The sequence below is a fragment of the Platichthys flesus genome, chromosome 23, assembly GCF_949316205.1.
Source record: "Platichthys flesus chromosome 23, fPlaFle2.1, whole genome shotgun sequence".
Taxonomy (NCBI): domain Eukaryota; kingdom Metazoa; phylum Chordata; class Actinopteri; order Pleuronectiformes; family Pleuronectidae; genus Platichthys; species Platichthys flesus.
Genome location: NC_084967.1, coordinates 7,187,519 through 7,204,596, shown reverse-complemented (window position 1 = coordinate 7,204,596; position 17,078 = coordinate 7,187,519). Strand labels below are relative to the sequence as shown.

At 44.8% G+C, this 17,078-nt stretch overlaps 1 protein-coding gene across 1 annotated transcript in view; it reads right to left on the bottom strand.

Moving 5' to 3' along the window:
- The window catches only part of tafa5a (TAFA chemokine like family member 5a), a 144,943-nt gene extending 128,846 nt beyond the window's left edge, over positions 1–16,097 (bottom strand). The window contains exon 1 of the mRNA XM_062382340.1: positions 15,780–16,097. Within this exon, the coding sequence (XP_062238324.1) occupies positions 15,780–15,891 (112 nt within the window). The 5' untranslated portion in view covers positions 15,892–16,097. The remainder of the gene's footprint in view (positions 1–15,779) is intronic.
- Between the last annotated feature and the right edge of the window lie 981 nt (positions 16,098–17,078).

Here is a 17,078-nt window from a genome sequence, read left to right as displayed (position 1 = left end):
TACAGCAGATTAAAGTCTGAAGCAAAACTTCATGCTGATTGATATACATGGGTTCACATTAACTGTAAAGGAAAATTAATACATTCTAATCTGTGGGTTTGACTAATCAGATATATGTTTTCTCTTTCGCTGTAATATTCAATATCAGCTTTGGGACAGTGATAATAGAATGGATTCCCTGGATGCATTTTTAAAGATGAAATGAAACAACTGCAAAAGAAATGTTAAAGAGCCACTACAGGAACAAACAGCAACAAAAAAAAAAAATCAATGCCTCATAAACGTAGGTCTGCTCATAAATTCTGAACGCAGACTGTATATAAAGATGGACAACCTGCCAGCCCCCCAAAAAGTGAAGCCAAATCATCTCCATTGCCCCCTGGTGGCTGCCCGCAGTATAGGTCATGAAGCCAGCCTCCTTCTTGTTTGCGGATGAGACATGGACCAAACTAAGAGGTGAAAATTGACCTGGTTCTTACTCGGCAATTATGTTCAATTTAAAAAGTATGCTGAGAACACCAATTCAGAATCATCACACACCCCCTCTGATGCAAAAAAAACGTTGAAATATTCAGTATTGACTTTTATCTGATGTGTCAAAGCAACAATATGACGCCTCTGTCTCGTCGCATATGAAACAGCAACAGCTGATGGCTGCTGATGCCACAGTGTGTCAACAGGAAATGGAAAACCGGTTGCTCCCACCTACACCCCCCCCCCCCGTGCTTTGTGTCTCTCACTCGGGTTCCACTCAGATTCATGTGTCACTCACACAAACAATCTGGGCATAACTTTTCGTAAGATATCGCACGGAGCGCTTTATGAGACTGTGCTGCGCTCCAACAGCAGAGGGGTAAGGAAGTAAGTGTGTGTGTGTGTGTGTGTGTGTGTGTGTGTGTGTGTGTTTGTGTGTGTTTGTGTGCGTATGTGTGTGTCTGTGTATTGAGATGCTGACTGTGTGTGATCCCGCAAAACGTCTCCCTCCCCTCCCGGAGCCTCTGAATGCAAATATGAAGTACGACGTCGCCCGAGGATTTGTTAATTAGCTCGCCGACATCTGTCCTCTCAATGCATGATGGGATTAGGATCCACACACAGTAAAAAAAAAGAACGCCCATCGTCTGATCACCACCGCGACAGCACCCCGTAACAACAGATGTCAACTCTACCTCCACCCCCCCACCCACAGCGCTCAGAGGAAGAAAGTAAGGGTTACTTTTTTAATGCGAGTCATTTTTTTATGCGATCCTTGTTTAATTGATGTAAGCATGTTGTTGAATAATTCATGTCCTTCTCCGGGAGAGGAGAGCACGGCGATAATTTGTGTGTATGCGTGTGTAGGTGGGTGCGACAGGGGGCCTCTATCCACTTTGATGTGAAACTCATATCCCTCTTGTTAGGTCCTCCAAGAGCCAGTGGGAATTGATGAAATGATAACTTTTGCTCTTACGGTATGATAACAGATGGGATGAAGTCGTACGAGACGAACCCTGCAGGAGATGAAGAGAGAAGCGGGAAAAATGCCGCGTTGTTCCTCTTTTCTCATTCCTCTGCTCGAAGCTTTAGGTGCACGGGGCTGGCTGCGATCTCGCCAGACGTTGACAAATGAAGTAATTACATTTATGTGAGTGTATAGGATTGATTCATCAAGCGACACTCGCTTCGGAGGGGCTCCTGATTTAATTGGGGAGCCGGCGACACATGCGTCTTCCTCCTGATAACAAAATGAAATCACATCCCCAATATTATGTGCCAGAGTCGGTGCGGCCGAGAACTGCTGATTGTACAAGTTTTAACTACACCTGTGACAACAAGTCTTTAATCTGAGAGACACAAGAGAAATGTGGTTTGTTCAGCAGCATGTGTGCAGCATGATATGAAGTAAAAAAAACACCTCATCAATGATATATTTAACTGTGCATCCTGATAATTACAAATTGATGAAATACTCCGGAGTTCAACTATTTCAAAAAATCGATCAACCCAAATTATAAAAAGAAAACTAATTTGCTCATTAATCCCTAATGCAACCTTTTCTGCTGATATGCCAGAGCAAACACACAATCGGTGTGCTGCACTAAACTGATCATAATTAAGAATACCTTCAAATGAAAATCACTAAATGTTCACAATGAACAAGCCTGCAAGTCTATGCCAGTGCATTTCTGCCGGAAACAGAAAGTATTTGACCCCAAACCACAAATGTAGCAGAATGAAAAGTCCAACATCACCGTCTGAAATGTAACCCGAATCTTTTTTATGCCGTGGACTCAACCTCATGAAAGCAAATTTGCACGAGAGTGGGACACGATCCCCGGCTTCACAGTGTGCTGTGTGCCGACCATCCCGGCAGAAATGTAATTTCAAAGAGACAGTGTTGCCTGGCGATATGTAGCCATGCAGGAAATTTGGAGTTAATTCACGCCGGGTATTGAGATGTCTCCCTCGAAGATTTCTGCCTTCACCCCGGCAGAATGGAGGCGAATGGAGTTTTGTTTGCTGCGCTCAAAGGATTTAAAAGAAGATGCTTTACAAAACCAACTTTTCTCTTTCAGAAACCGAGCTGCTGTTCACCGTCCTGTGCCGTGCAAATAATCCACTCTGACTTTCTTCAACATAAACCGTCAGTTTGGGGCCGTTTGACTTTGTCCGATCGCAACAAAACACTACATGTGAGGTTTTTTTGGCTTCCTAGCTATTAGATCCCTTATCACAAAGCGTGCCTACATCAAGAAAGCTGGCTTGTGGGAGCTGCTTGTTAGAAATCCAAATTCTGTCAAAAAAAACATTTTCTTTAACCAAATGAGTTTGTCCTTTCAACTAAATCGGTTTAGCTGCACATTTGCTGCAGTAAAGAGACCCTTGAGATGGGCCTTTTCATCACCGTGTCCACATTCCTGCAAACTAGTTAATCTGACTTTGTTTTTACTTATAAAAAACTAAATACAGTGTTAATTTCTCTTGGACCAGCAACAGTTTATATTTACTCTAGTCTTTTACAGTGGCCATTTTGCTTGTTAGCAATGACGAGTATCATTTTAAGTGACGCTCTCAACATGATCTGACAGACCTACAGTCAGCAGGAACCAGCCTGAAGAACATGTTTAGCCACTTCACCACTGGTTCGAGGACTCACTAGCATCTGCTTGCAATGGGAACAGATATAATCCCCATTTACTCCGGAGCCAAGTGATCCTGCAGCCGACTCCGATCAGCAGTGATGGAAACCGGTCACTCGGGCAAACAGACCCGTGTACATCTCTCGTACATGACTTAGAGGCCAGAGATTCTCCTCTAGACAATAACTAAACCATGCTGTCAAAAGGGATTATTTCTTCTGCAGGACTAAGACAAATCTCAACTTTCAACCAAACTATCTCCGAGGCTTTATTCCACAGGGTAGTTTGAAAAAAATATGTATATTTTTTGAATTCAAGTGATGTGACAAAGAAGATTTCTGTTCCTGCTGAGAAAAAAAGTGCTATTGAAGATAAATGAGTGGCGGAGCATCATTGACTTACCGCATATATTTCCACTGACATATTCACACAGTTGATTTTGTAAGAGATGGTACCGAAATTATGTAGATTGTATCTTTTTCAGACAATAATTACAGATGGTGCTCTGGCTTGTTGCCTGAGGCGGGATAGTATCCTCTTCAAAGATCTGCATTCCAATATCAGATCACATTATCAGAGGGAGAATGTGTCATTTTCAAAAAATGACACCATGCTCCCGTAAGCAGCCACTTATACAATCATGCACGGGTTGAAAAAGGATGAAATCAAAAGAAGTGATTATTTGCTTTTTATCCTGAAACGACTCCCAGTCATGTGTAAATGCACGACTCCACGTGAAATCAGGGGTTTGCCTGAAATCGTGGTTTACATCACACGCAGGGTATTATCCAAGAGTTTGATTCATAACACAGTGCATTTGCATGAATTTCCCTGACTGTGTTATATGCACAGCACATATTGTTGCCTATAGGGTCCCTGCTGAGGAGCAGTAATGAGCACTTCAACCCTGAAGAGGCAGGCATAACTCACATGTTGTGCTGTCACAGGGACAATGGAGGGGTTTATCACTGCCAAAGGCTCGAGGAGGGAGATCGGTTTGAAAGGGGAAGAAAAATACTGTATACAAAGAGAAGCTGCGATAGCAAGAGAGCATGAAAGAAATAAGAAAAATGTCCTCCAGCCTGCCACGCATGCAGAGCCGGGCATGTTTCACTGTGTGGAGGAGTATCAGCTGGAATTACACTGCTGCAGCTCGCTGAGGTCTTTCAGGCGACATTTCTCACTGTGTCCCCCGCAGCAGCGCTAACCTTCAGTCCCACCCCTCTGCTTTCTCACACTATTCTTCTGTGGGATTTCTCTCCTGCATCTACTCCTCTATTCCCGCATGTGGCTGTTCTCGCCCTCGGACTGCGTTTGGAGGGGTGACGGTTGACAGAACGCCCAAAGGCCCCTGTCCAGACCTGGTAGCAACATCGGTCTCGAGTGATCAGAACACTGGTGGACATATCTTAGTACGTCAGTTCACACCGGGAATGTGGCTTCACGTGTGTCTCGATTGGATCTAAAATCTCATGTAGTTTCTGTTCACACAGACCCAATGAGGTTGATTTAGCCAATATGACTATGACAGATAGATCCCTTGTCAATGTGTGTGTGTGACAAGAAGGAGCTGAGGAAATCAATGGCCTGTGCACAGGGTCTATATGAATAATCTTGCCGCCTATATAAAGCAAATTAATATGTGACGTTAATGTAGAAACCGCGACAACGGCAACACATAAATCAGAGTATGGGAAACCCTTAGAATTGTGAAAATACTTTTGGTTAACGATGAAAATCAATGAGTCAAAGTTTGTCGGCTTTCCCTTTGCAGTGCTAAAAGAACGGACCACCTCCGAGTGTGGCCTCAGCACATCTTGGGTAACAGAGTCACTTCAAACCAGACGCAGAGACAGAGGAGATGAATCGGGCACCAAAGCTTTTATTCCTCAGCCTATGAAGCAGACACGGGTAATAACAAACGCGCGTGAGTCCTCACTTTAAACTTTACTTTACAACATTCAAAAAATTGAAACTGAAAATGTTAAACGACTGCGTGTGTTGAGTCATAGCCCATCGTTCTAATGCAGAGCCAACTCTTCGCAAATAAGATGCCAAAGATTTAAGGTCTCCGATTATCTTTGTTTCATGCCTCTGCGTCAGAGGTGTAGAAATAAACATTTTAGTTTGAGGAGGCCGTTATCGCACTGTGCTTAGATTTTAGAGGATGTGATACTTCCATCTCAATCACTGGTTGTTAGTTTGCTACAATAAAAAGCATGTGGAGCTCAAAGTTTAAGCAGCGGTAGTCTCCAGACCAGGTAGAACTGGTGTTTGGTTACTCTTGGGGCACCTGGTTCTGGTGGGGGTTGGTTTACACACTGAAACTGCAATGAACTGAGGACTGACACTCTTAATACAAACCATGGTACTGTTACATTTACATTCAACACACTCGGCTATAAACCAAATAAACAAACTTCATCCATCAAATCAAGATCAAATCTTGTTGTTAGACTTTGATAAAGCTGTGAGAAAAGCTAAAGCTGCAACAGATTAGCTCAGCTACTTCCTTCATCTGACTTCCTCCTCTTTTCCTCCTCCAGTGTTCTCTCTCTCTCTCTCTCTCCCTCTCTTTCTCTCTGCTGCTGAAGTGTGAGCTCGGGCTTATCCAGTTCAAGGATTTTTAATCACAACTTCCTCCTGAAACATCCTCATTTCAAAGAGAAACTTCCACGAGCGACCTTAACTGGGGTTTTAAGCCTTGATGCCATGCTGAACTTGTTGCTAATTATAGTCTACAGAGCAAATTCCTCCAACTTTTACCACATTTATCAAAAGCTGAAAATGCCTTTGTACAAATGCCTGTATGAACAAATTGTTGACATGTGGTCTCTTCAGAGGAGTCTTAAAATAATATTGAAATAGAGTCATAGACAAATATTAGATACTTGATGAATTAGGATTTGAGTTTGGCTTTTTTGCATTTGTGTTATATACAGGAATATTTAACTAATGTGCAGTCATGTGTTTCCATAGTTATTATGTGGACAGCTTTTTAATAAATGTATTTATTTAGCTGTGGCTTGTAGGCACAAACATACTTGGACAAATACTTATAAGAATCTAAAATGCTAACATACATGTTAGTGATTCCCAAATAGAGGTTATTATTCAGCAGGGGGTGTTTCTGTAGGTTTGTGTGCAGTACAAGGAAAATTAGAAATGGCAGTGTTATGTGAAGAAGAGTGATTTGCTTGTAGATAAATAGCTTGAGTGGTTGGCTGTGTAGTGGATGAAATCATGAAATAGTTAGCTAATGGCCAGGGTAACAGAAATGGTAATTGAGGTAACATGAATAAATAGCAAGTAGGATCTTGGCTAAAGTGGCTAGTCCCTAAATTGTTGTGTTCATTGGTCAATGTAAATGTCCACCCTCCAGACTGTCCAGACGAGAACACAAACACAACTGTTAACACTCAAACAAGAATGCCGGGCAAGTAGGTGGCGATAGAATCTACATCAAGGGTCCATCAAATACCAGAGAAGTTGGGAGCTTATCCTCGTTACACAAAGCCTCATTGAGCTTAAAGTAAACTGCAACAATATCATTTTCAACTGTAGACACAGATACACACACACTCTGAAGAGCTTCACTTAGGAAATCCCAGTTTGACTCATTTATAACATTAGTGTAATTAGTGTGGACAGGTTGTAAGATTGAGATTAAGATTACATGAGTGGACGCAATGTAACGGTTCCTTGTCGCGGGTGAATGGAAGGGAAATGGGGTGGTTTCAAATGGTACATACATATATTTAAATTATTGAGATGATCCATATTAAGTATGTATGTATTCAGTGCTATATTTCGAGTCATTCGATTAGTGACTCTGTGGAGTACGTTCTTCAGGAAGTATTGAGGTTACTGGCTCGTTCGTCTTGGTGGTTTTTTCACGTTAGAACAGGACTTTGCCGTCGTCCTCTGGGCTGCGCAGGGTCTCAAATAACATCTTTACTGCAGATCCCTCCTGCTCTCGACACCAGCTGCTCATCATCTCTTCATCCCCAAATGGTCGTTGGACCAGCAGCAAGCAACAGGCTTAGATAAATGAGGGCAAGCAAATTTGCAATTTCCATATCAATCATGGCTCGTGTCAGCAGGTTAAGACGAGGAGAGAGAGAGAGAGGGATGGAAAGGATATAGAAACAAGGAGATAGAGAGAGAAAATAAGAAAATAGATGCTTTTTCATGGACATGTTATTTAACCAAGCCAATTCACATTGAGGGGCAAGTAATGCACCTTGTGACGCAGAGCCAAAACCCTCTGCCTGTCAATCTTTCTGTCTCTCTCTAACAATACTTGAAATGGTGCCTGGATCCCAGCCCTCTCTAACATGTGGGTGCAGACAGAGTGCAGCTGTCACTTTGGCCATAAATGCCCAGGCCATTCATCTTCCAGGGACATTAACATTGAATCGCGGTTGTCAGCATGCATTTCAACCGGGCCTTGATGCGGAGGTGGTGCGCCTGACAAGCTGGCAGAGAGGGAGGGAATGGGAGGATGAGAGAAGGGAGGAAAAAGGACTGAGAGAGGGAATGAGGGGAGGCCCTCAAGGCCCCATAACAAGTTCTCGAGAGTTGAGCCGGGGAAACTTTGTGCCGCCGTTATCTTGTTAAGTGCGGGAGTCATTGAAGGACACCAGACGATTGATTGAGCGGACTTGACTTCGGCACAATTTCCTCCCTGTGGCGACATGTATCAACCAGGCCACGGGTCCCTCTATTCTGCAGCTTAACTACCTCTCAGGCCTCCCACTGTGACAAATGGCTTCTGTCTCTTCTAATGTAATATTTGTTTCTACTTCTGAGAGCCTCTCGGCTACTCCGCGCCGAGTCTGTCTGCCCGACTGCTTCATTGTGTTAGCCGACTTTATTCCCAAACTGGCTGTCAAGTGGTGGACCGTCTGAGTGTTCTCGTCTGTCTGTCTTTTGTCTCATTGCCTGCGCCGTCCTTCTTTTTTCCTCATTTTCTTCCTCTCCCAAGTTCTTTCTGCTGCACCCTCATCAGCCCCTTTTCCTCTGTCTGTCTGTCTCGCACTCGCCATCTCTCTGCCTCCCTCGTGCACTCCCTCTGCCTCTCCCCCCCCCCCCACTCCACTTTACCGCCGTGTCTTTGCTCCAGATGCTAGCTGTCTCAGCTCCGTGGGCCGCGTCTCCGTGATGGGCCCCTCCAGGAATTCAAAGCACCATTCTGGCATTTTCTTCCAAGCAATTGCTTTCTTGCAGTAATAAAGGGGGGAGTAGCTTTAGCATGTCTCCGTGAATGAGCTTCTTGGCCCTAGGCAAAATAAGCACAAGTGTACATCCGTGAATCCTCTTGAGGCAGGAGCACACCGCCAGCCTCTGTCCAGCCTCTGACCCAATTAGGCCGCCTCACACAATTTACAGCATTGGTCTTAAAAAAAAAACATACTATTAATCACTTTTACTTTGTCAAAGTCCCAAGTTTATGTCCCACTACTTCTATTTTAATGAGAAAAACCTAAAAGGTACGTGGCCAGTGTAGGACTGGACACACAAATATTTGCTCGCCCCGATGGCAGCCCGGCAATTACACACAAACAGCCCTTTTCTTTGACTGTGACCTGTTGAGCGCCACAGCCAAACACCACTTACAATATGATGTGTAAATATTATACATGCACTTTTAATGGTAATTAAAGTCACATTGACACCAAATTAATTCACGACCAGACACACGCAGCGTTTACGGTGCAATTAGCCATGGTGGCGGCCGCGAGGATACTTTGCCTAACTGCAAACTCCAAACGCTTCACAATTTGTTTTCACATTAAGTAAATGTCACAGCATATTAGCATGCTATCACAGGGACCGTGTTTCTCGCTCAGCGGGGTCTGGCTGCGAAAGGTGCAGCGGGAGACGACTGAGGATCAGAGGGAGAGACGAGGACAGAGGAGGCGACGTATCGGGGATGGAAGGACGGGAAAAGTGAAATCAGCGAGACACACAAGCTGCTTTTAATGCAACTGTTCCTGCGTCTTAGCATAAACAAGTGCACCAACTGTTGTGGCGTAACAGTTGAGGGCGTGGAGCAGCTGTGTGGGAACAGGCAGTGCGCTGGTTCACTGCTGATCCATCTGTGAAGGAAAACACACAAGGCCGACCTGATAGGGTGAAAACACAAAGAACAGGAAGAAAAGGGAAAACTAGTTTGACTGCCTCTTTGTCAGGACAGATTGTGTTTGAATCGTCAGTACGTGTGTGCTCAAACTTTATGTGGACATGCTCTTTGCCACAACTCATTACACACCCTGCAGCAGCTTTTCCTTAGGAGTTTCTCTATAATAATAGCTTAGACAAGAAGCAGACACACTTTTTGGAACGGCCAAAGGTAGAATGGGCCTTTTACTATCCTAAGGGTCAGTAGATCGATCCCCTGCTCTTCCAGTCTTCTGAAGAGTGCTTGGGAAAGGCCCGGAACCTTCAGAAAACAAATGATACTAAATAAAGGCCACAGACCATTTACTATGGGGGTGTACAGTCTTGGGAACTAGTTGCCTAACTAATGAAGTGATAAGAGGCAAGAGTCTGCACTATATAGTGATCAAAGGACGGAGGATGATTGGAGGAAGTCAATCTCCTCTGAATCATGACGTGTCGCCACATTCTTATAGCACCAAATTAATAAATAGAACCAAACTTAATAGAAAATTGCAATATTAACAAACAAATATTGTTTAGACAGAAACAATCTTTGAGAAAAATGTATTTATGTACTTGACTTTTTGGTTTAGTCCATGTTCCATCCATCAACATGGAGGAGGCGGGACTTAAGGCCTGCACTATAGCCAGCCACCAGGTGGCGATTGAGACATTTTGGCTTCAGCTGTCATGTGTCCATCTTTATTTAAAGTCTGTGATTTGAGCTAAATGCTAACGTGCTGATTTAGAGCAGGTAAAACAATTATCGTTTTGTCTGATAAGCCCGTTAGTCACACATATTGGCAACTATATGTACCAATTAAACTTTTAAACTTGAAATATCAAACTTTCATCAGCTCAGCCATGTTCACGGTACTTTAACCTCCCCAGCCTCCTCCTCCCCCCGCTTTTAAAAGCTTATTAAAACACTGCAAAAGCCTCAGAGACAAAGAGACTTGTGATTTCCACCTTTACTAATTAGCACCAAACACAACGTCTAGCTCTGGCTGATGAAAATTTCATTAGTTTAGCAGCTGCTTTGTTTCCTGATGAAATAGCTGCTAAACTAATAACATTTTCATAATTTTCGTCTCATCTCATGGCACCATCATGAGGTGAATGAAAATAATGGACCAAATATCTGCAAAAAACTAAATGGGCCAGGATACTGGTGGTGATAGAGGAAATGAAGAAGGGGTCTTGTAACAAGTTTAGGAGAATTCAAGGTGAAACAGCGAAAGTCCTTTTGCAGTATAACAGATGTTCTTTATGAAAAAAATGGGGAAATGTTGTTTGGAAACGAAGCAATCTACTTGTCAAATGTAGCACTATGTGTCACCTGGGGAAAAGGGTCCCTGGTTTGGTGTAATTGCCTTTCCACAGCTCGGAGTCTGCAAACATCAACACATTTTTTTAAACTTATAGGATGATGGATGCCTATTGCCTCGTGGAGAACCACATGCCTGGAAACCCCAATCAACAAACATTCTGTTAATTGTAAAATGTTCTATTTGCCAGACAAAACCATGCAGCGGGGGGGTTGACACACGAGCGCAGGCTGTACGGCAAAACACACTGCCTGTGGCCACCCCGCCATGTCCCATTTAATGTCAATGGGTGCCTGCGCTCACTGAAAATGATCCCGTCGCTGCTTAATATTTCATGCGGTAAGTCGCAAAATTCGTATTATTCCTCCCTTGCCTTACCAAAGATGACGCTTTCCATCTGTGGCGTGCTCCCCCACTCCCCACTCCCGACTCCCTCCCTTCAAATGGTCCTCATCATGGTGTTTAAATTTTACAAAGCCTCCTTCTAAAAAGCTGTTCAAATATGCATGCAGTCTCTGGTCCCATTTCCGGGGGTCCATAATGTGGCTCTTGGCTCTCTCGGTGGAAAACTCAACAAGTTGACTCCCTTTATGAATTTACGTCCCCAGGCCGTCAGCAGCCGTTTCTGTTGCTTCCTGACAGTGGCTCTTCTCTAGGTCTCCCTCCCTGCAGAGGAAGACGCTCCGGGCTATGCTGAAAATAGGATGAGATATTCAAATATGTGCATGTGTTCACCTACAAGTTCTTGCATTTTTTCGAGGTCAGCCGAGTCCCCCCCCTTTTGTCTTATTCTCTTGGCTGGTGAATCAGATCAGCCTTGCAAGGTTCTCAGACATCCCCGGCAGCAATGTACGTATGTGTGCATGCACGCGAATGTGCATAAGCCTCTTCGTGTCACTTCCTGTGCGAGACTAAGTGATCCAACCTCTTAGGGCGATGAGGTGAGACGCCTGGGCGGGTCGCACCATCCTCTCCTCGTCGGATGCCCCCGAGCCGCGGTTCTCAGTAACAGTCGAGAGCCCATTGATTGCAGCCGCAAAACAACAGCGACTCATAAACAAACAGAGGGAAACACAGGGGACCGCGCCGAGGGACGCTGTGATCTGATGGGAGCGGTTTCCAGCAGCTGTGGAAAGCCTTGGCAATCGAGCAGCAGAGGAATGTGTGTGCGTTCATGCATGTGTGTGTGTGTGTGTGTGTGTGTCCGACCTTTCTGCATTCTGTAAATCTGTGTCCTCTCAGGGTGGCATACATGTATGTGCAAGTAGGTCACGGCTGTTTGCGTTTTTTATGTGTGACCCTGAATAAAGGCTTTGATGCGGTTGTGCACGTGTGTGTGTGCACGAGTGCAACCTATGTGCCTGCTTTGATGTTACGTTCATTCATATCTCTCGTGTTTGCCCCTGAGCGTTTATATCAGTCTGAAGGCCGGACTGAATCAGCATTTCAAAAGCATCATTTCCGACACAAAGGACTCGTAAGTGAGCCCTTCTCTTGTTTTTCTTTTTCCTCCATCACTTGTTTAACTCCCCCTTTTCCTTTTTCTCCCCCTTATTCATCTTTCTCCTCTCATCTCTCCTTCTTTTCGTCTCTGTTTGCAGTTCAACCCCCAGAACACAGCCGAGCCACGCTCCTCCACTATCCAAAGCTCAGATTAGCATACTGATTAGCTAGCCTTATAGGATCCATCTTTGCCTTCTTTCGAGCTCACATGCCGAGCCGCAGCCTCGCGAATACATAAAAGCACTGTGAGCAAACCAATGCACGGCCGAGAGCTTCCAGAGGAGGGAGCTGGTGCACAGATTCATTATTTTTATATTCGTTTATTTATGTCTTGTTTGTGATCTAATCCGAGGACACTGGAACATTCTGCTGTTATTCCTGCTGCAGCTTGAGGTCGGAGCAGTTGAATTGTTGAGCTGTTGCATTTATCTTATTCTCTCTCTCTCTCTGTGCTCGATGTTCTTCTCTGTTCTGACTCTTTTCAGTTTCTCCCTCCACTTTTGCCTCTGTCTCCCTCTCGACTCCGCCCCCTCTCCCTCTTTGCCGTTCTCCTACTCTCCCCTCCATCCATTCCCCCCTCTCCCTCTGCTTCTCAGCGCATTAGTAAGCGATATCAAGCCACCTCCTTTCTACACCTCCTCCTGCTCCTCCTCTCTCCCTCCCTCTCTCCGCAACATTTCCCTGTCCGTCTCTCTCCCCTTCAATCTTGCCCTCCTCTGAAGGGCCTGAGTGAGGACGGCAGATCGTGTGAAGTTGGATGTTGATTCCGCGCGACAGGCACCATATGAGTCATAGCCATAATCACAGAGCCCCCCTCACCCCCCCAAACCTCACCCCCCACCCTGGACTGATGCAACACAGAGGCAGTGCAAAGTTAAAATCATCCTTGGTTACAAACAACTGTTCGAGCGGTTGCACGCCATGCATGTGATTTCCTACAGCTTGTGCAGTTTTTACTTTTTCTCCTCTGCAATTCAGCAGCTCAGGTGAAAAGCACTTTAATCCACTGCACTTCAATAAACACTGCATGGACCAGAAGATACATGTAAGATAGTCAGGTTTGCATCAGAGCACCAATATGCAGAACATTTTTTTAAAGCTACGTGCATGTGGAAAAACTGTATGTGCATTTATGTATGTACTGCTATACAGAGCCAGCTTGGCACACACACTGTAGATTCCGTCTCCTTAAAAATCATGCACAGATAGCAAAAGGATTAATATAATGCTGTATTCACAATGCTAATGGTTCAGATAATGATATGAATCCACATGTATTTATGTCATGTGAGGGAATATACAAGAAAATGTGGTGGAACTAATCTGATTAGTTGATCAACAGAAAATGAATTACCCCTATTACTCAATGTATAAGCAAGACGTGACAAAATGGGAGATTGTGTTGTTTCTCTTTGGCTTAAATGAAAATAAATTCATAATCTTTGTGTTCTGGATGTTTTGATGGACACAGGAAAATATGTTTGAGCACTTGGGCTCCAAATAAGTGGTCGGTATTGTTTCTAGACCAAGAGGTTAATCAATGGACCAATAATCAATTAACAAAAATCATTAGTTGACTATAACCGTAAATTATAGAGACCTTAGCATATTAGGATTTTACAGCGTTTAACATTTTAAAATATGGGTGGACCACTGAAAGTTGTCCAAATAGGTGAAAATCATTTTGAGAGAAGGTAAGAAAAGAGGAGAGGAGAGAAACTGCACAGGACGTCAAATTGAAAGCAAAAGAAAACCGAAAGGTTGGGGGGGAGATTGAAAGAAGAAATGCTACAAAGAAAGACGGAGAGAGGAAAAAATATGAGAAGAAACTGGCCATAAAATGGAGATAAAGGCTGACCGCGACATCAAAGAACACAAGAACAAAGTAGAGGGCGAGGTAAATATGAACAGAGCACAAAACTGAGACGGCGTTGGACGAGGAAATGGATGACAGGAAACGAGAAGCTGAAAGAGGAAGAGAGAGCGCGCTGGTGATCGGAGATTTATCAGCATGAGAGACCACCAGCTATGAGTGAAGAAAGAGCTGAAAGGGAGGCAATATCAGAGAAGAGGCCTTGGGGGGGGGGGGGGGGGGGGGAGTTTGGTTTAAAAGACAAATAGTGGTAACATTAGAGAAAGACATGCATAAATCATGTTATCTCTTACCAACATGCCATGGCGCCAAACAATTCTGAGCTAAATGGGCAGAGGAGGAAATACCCGAAATCAAAGAGTCACTGTATCGCTCACAGTGTTAAGTACCAGAGGGGTTAAGGTGCTGCTGGGTTGGGGGTCGAGCTGCTGGGTAGGGGGTCGAGCTACTTGGTAGTGGGGGGGGGGGGGGGGGGGGGGTTATGTTCAAAGAATGCTGACTGAAACAAACATCCGAGCACCATTGATTGGACACAAGCAGGAGATCAATCGACATGGCCGAAGGCACCGTCAAAGGAGAAAAAGACCACCCTATCCAGAAGCCCTCACCCTTATAAACCAGACCCCTGCATTGATTAACCTGCTGGGCCTGTGTGATTACAGAGGAAACTCAATCTTCGGTCTATTGTAGAAGGAAAGAGAGAAAGAGAGAGAGTGAGAGAAAGCGGCTACTGTCCAGTGTGGACGCTACATGAGAAAAACTGAGTGTAATGAAATCGGTCCATTTTTCCCTACAACAGCGGCATCGCTAATGTGCTCGAAGACAAGATTATTATATTAATCATTAGCTCGGCAGCGAGTGACAAAGCCCAGTCTCCTTTTTTAATGGGTTTATCATGGCCATTCCACATAACCTTTCTTTTTTGTCACATGTAGCAGACCGGAGCGCCGTGTGCCAGCTGGATTTCTCCTTATAAGTGACTCCGACGGGAAGGGGAGCGAGGGACGGAAGGTGGGAGAGGGCGAGGGGGACAAGGAATGGCAAGACACACTCGGCCAGGAGAGGATAAGAGTTAAGAGAGAGGAAAAGAGAGATTTTGTGAGTGTGCACTTACATAAAATTTCCAATTAAGGTTATCCTAAGGCTATACTTCTGTTTCATGTATATTCTTCCTATATATATATATTCCAGCATCTTAAACCAGTGTTAAGTGCAGAGACAATATGACAGCTGCATGATTGTCTGACCTCAGTAAGTCAGTCTGACAGTAACACAGCCCTCTGGAGGTGTGTGTGTGTGTGTGTGTGTGTGTGTGTGTGTGTGTGTGTGTGTGTGTTCGTGCGTGCATGCGTGCGTGCGTGCGTGCGCGTGTGTGTGTACCTGAGGGAAAATGAGAAGTCACGTGAGACTTAATAAGGCCTCTGGCACACTTAGGTTGATCCCACAATTCAAAGAAAGTGTTTTTCACCAGCCAATACAAATCTATATGTTCTGCTCATCTCTGTTTCTCACTCATCCCCCTGTGTGTGTGTGTGTGTGTGTGTGTGTGTGTGTGTGTGTGTGTGTGTGTGGTCTTTTCCAATAACTGTTGACAAAAATAAGAAAATGACACGTAGACAACTAGTGGGATCAATAGACTCAGAGCGATTGCCAATATCCAATGGCACAATGTTGCGCTCTGCGCGTCGCCACATGACCCGGCCACCCACTGCGCAGCGGAATCTGCGTAGGACGCGTCCAAATGCCCATATGAGTGACCAACAACACGAGAGAGAAAGCGTTCGGACTTACCGCAGTAGATAACGAGCAGCGCCGTCAGAAGCACCACAGCCCAGAAAGTTGACGACGTCCTCGGCCAGTGACTGGCATCTTTGCGCCTTGCCAACCTCGACACCGGAGCCATTGAACATACACGGAGCGCTTCCTCTTTAAAGAGACGACAGATAAAAAAGCAAAGATGGTAATCTCACAATCCAGCTCGGGCTCTCACTCTGCTCATACCTCCGCGTGTAATCCAACAAAAAGACGAGTCGAGCAACTGATGAGGAAAGCAGCGCTGTGCTCATTCGGGTTGCCTGTGCGTAAAGGAAAAGGGTCGCATCTTCCTTTAGAATCCAAGCATGGGAATCAACCGAATGGTTTTCTTTTCAGAAAACGAAGTTGGTTAACGTTCCTTTAGTTGTCCCAAAGTGTTTTCACCTCTATTCACGTCCAATATTTTAGGTGGGGGGGGGGGGAGACGCACGGGGCACCGGCGCCTGGAGATGCGTTGAGTTAATGCTCAAAGTGTTCAATCATCTATACCGCAGCGTCGTAAAAGCTCCTTTTCACCTGTGGTAGGTCTCCACGATCAGCTCCAACCTCAGCAGCCCCGACGGCATAGTCCGAAGACCCGAGGAGGAAAAATAAACGAGGTCCTAATAAAATCCGCCTTGGTGGATGGATGCATGGATGAATGAGGGCTCGGGTCGTAAACGGAAAGCAGAGGAGGAGAAAAGTCCCTTCTAGGTTTTTGGGCACGAAGTAGACGAGGAGCTCAGTGTGTGCCTGCAGGAGGGGGAAAGGGAGGATGGAGAATGGATGCGTGGAGACGGTGGGAGAGAGGAGCGAGTGGAAAAGTGCGCACCGTGCGACTACAAGTGATTTTGTCCAAAGTGAAAGGTTCAGATAATCGATATAACGTCAGCAATAAGCCACTCGAGGTCGCAGTTTTCAGCGAAGCCACGGCAGCTTGGTGCTGTTACAGCGGAGGAATCGTTTCGCACCATGGAAATCGTTGTGAATCACGATTTACAGCGTCTCGATATTGATGTTGGTTTGATTTCTGGATCAATAGATTGATTGATATCTCCCCACGAGCAAACATCTTCCTTTAGAAACAAACATGATTCACACGCACATCATTTAACAATAATAATACTAGTGATCTTTGATTATTTTTGACTAGTTATGGGATCAATGTATTTGGATATTAATCCTGCTATATCAAGAGATCTATGGATGTCAGTGGTGAACATATATCGAGGAAAAAGTGTAACTACATCTCCTGCTTGTGTCACTGGATGTGTTTATTTCCATTTTGAATAGTGA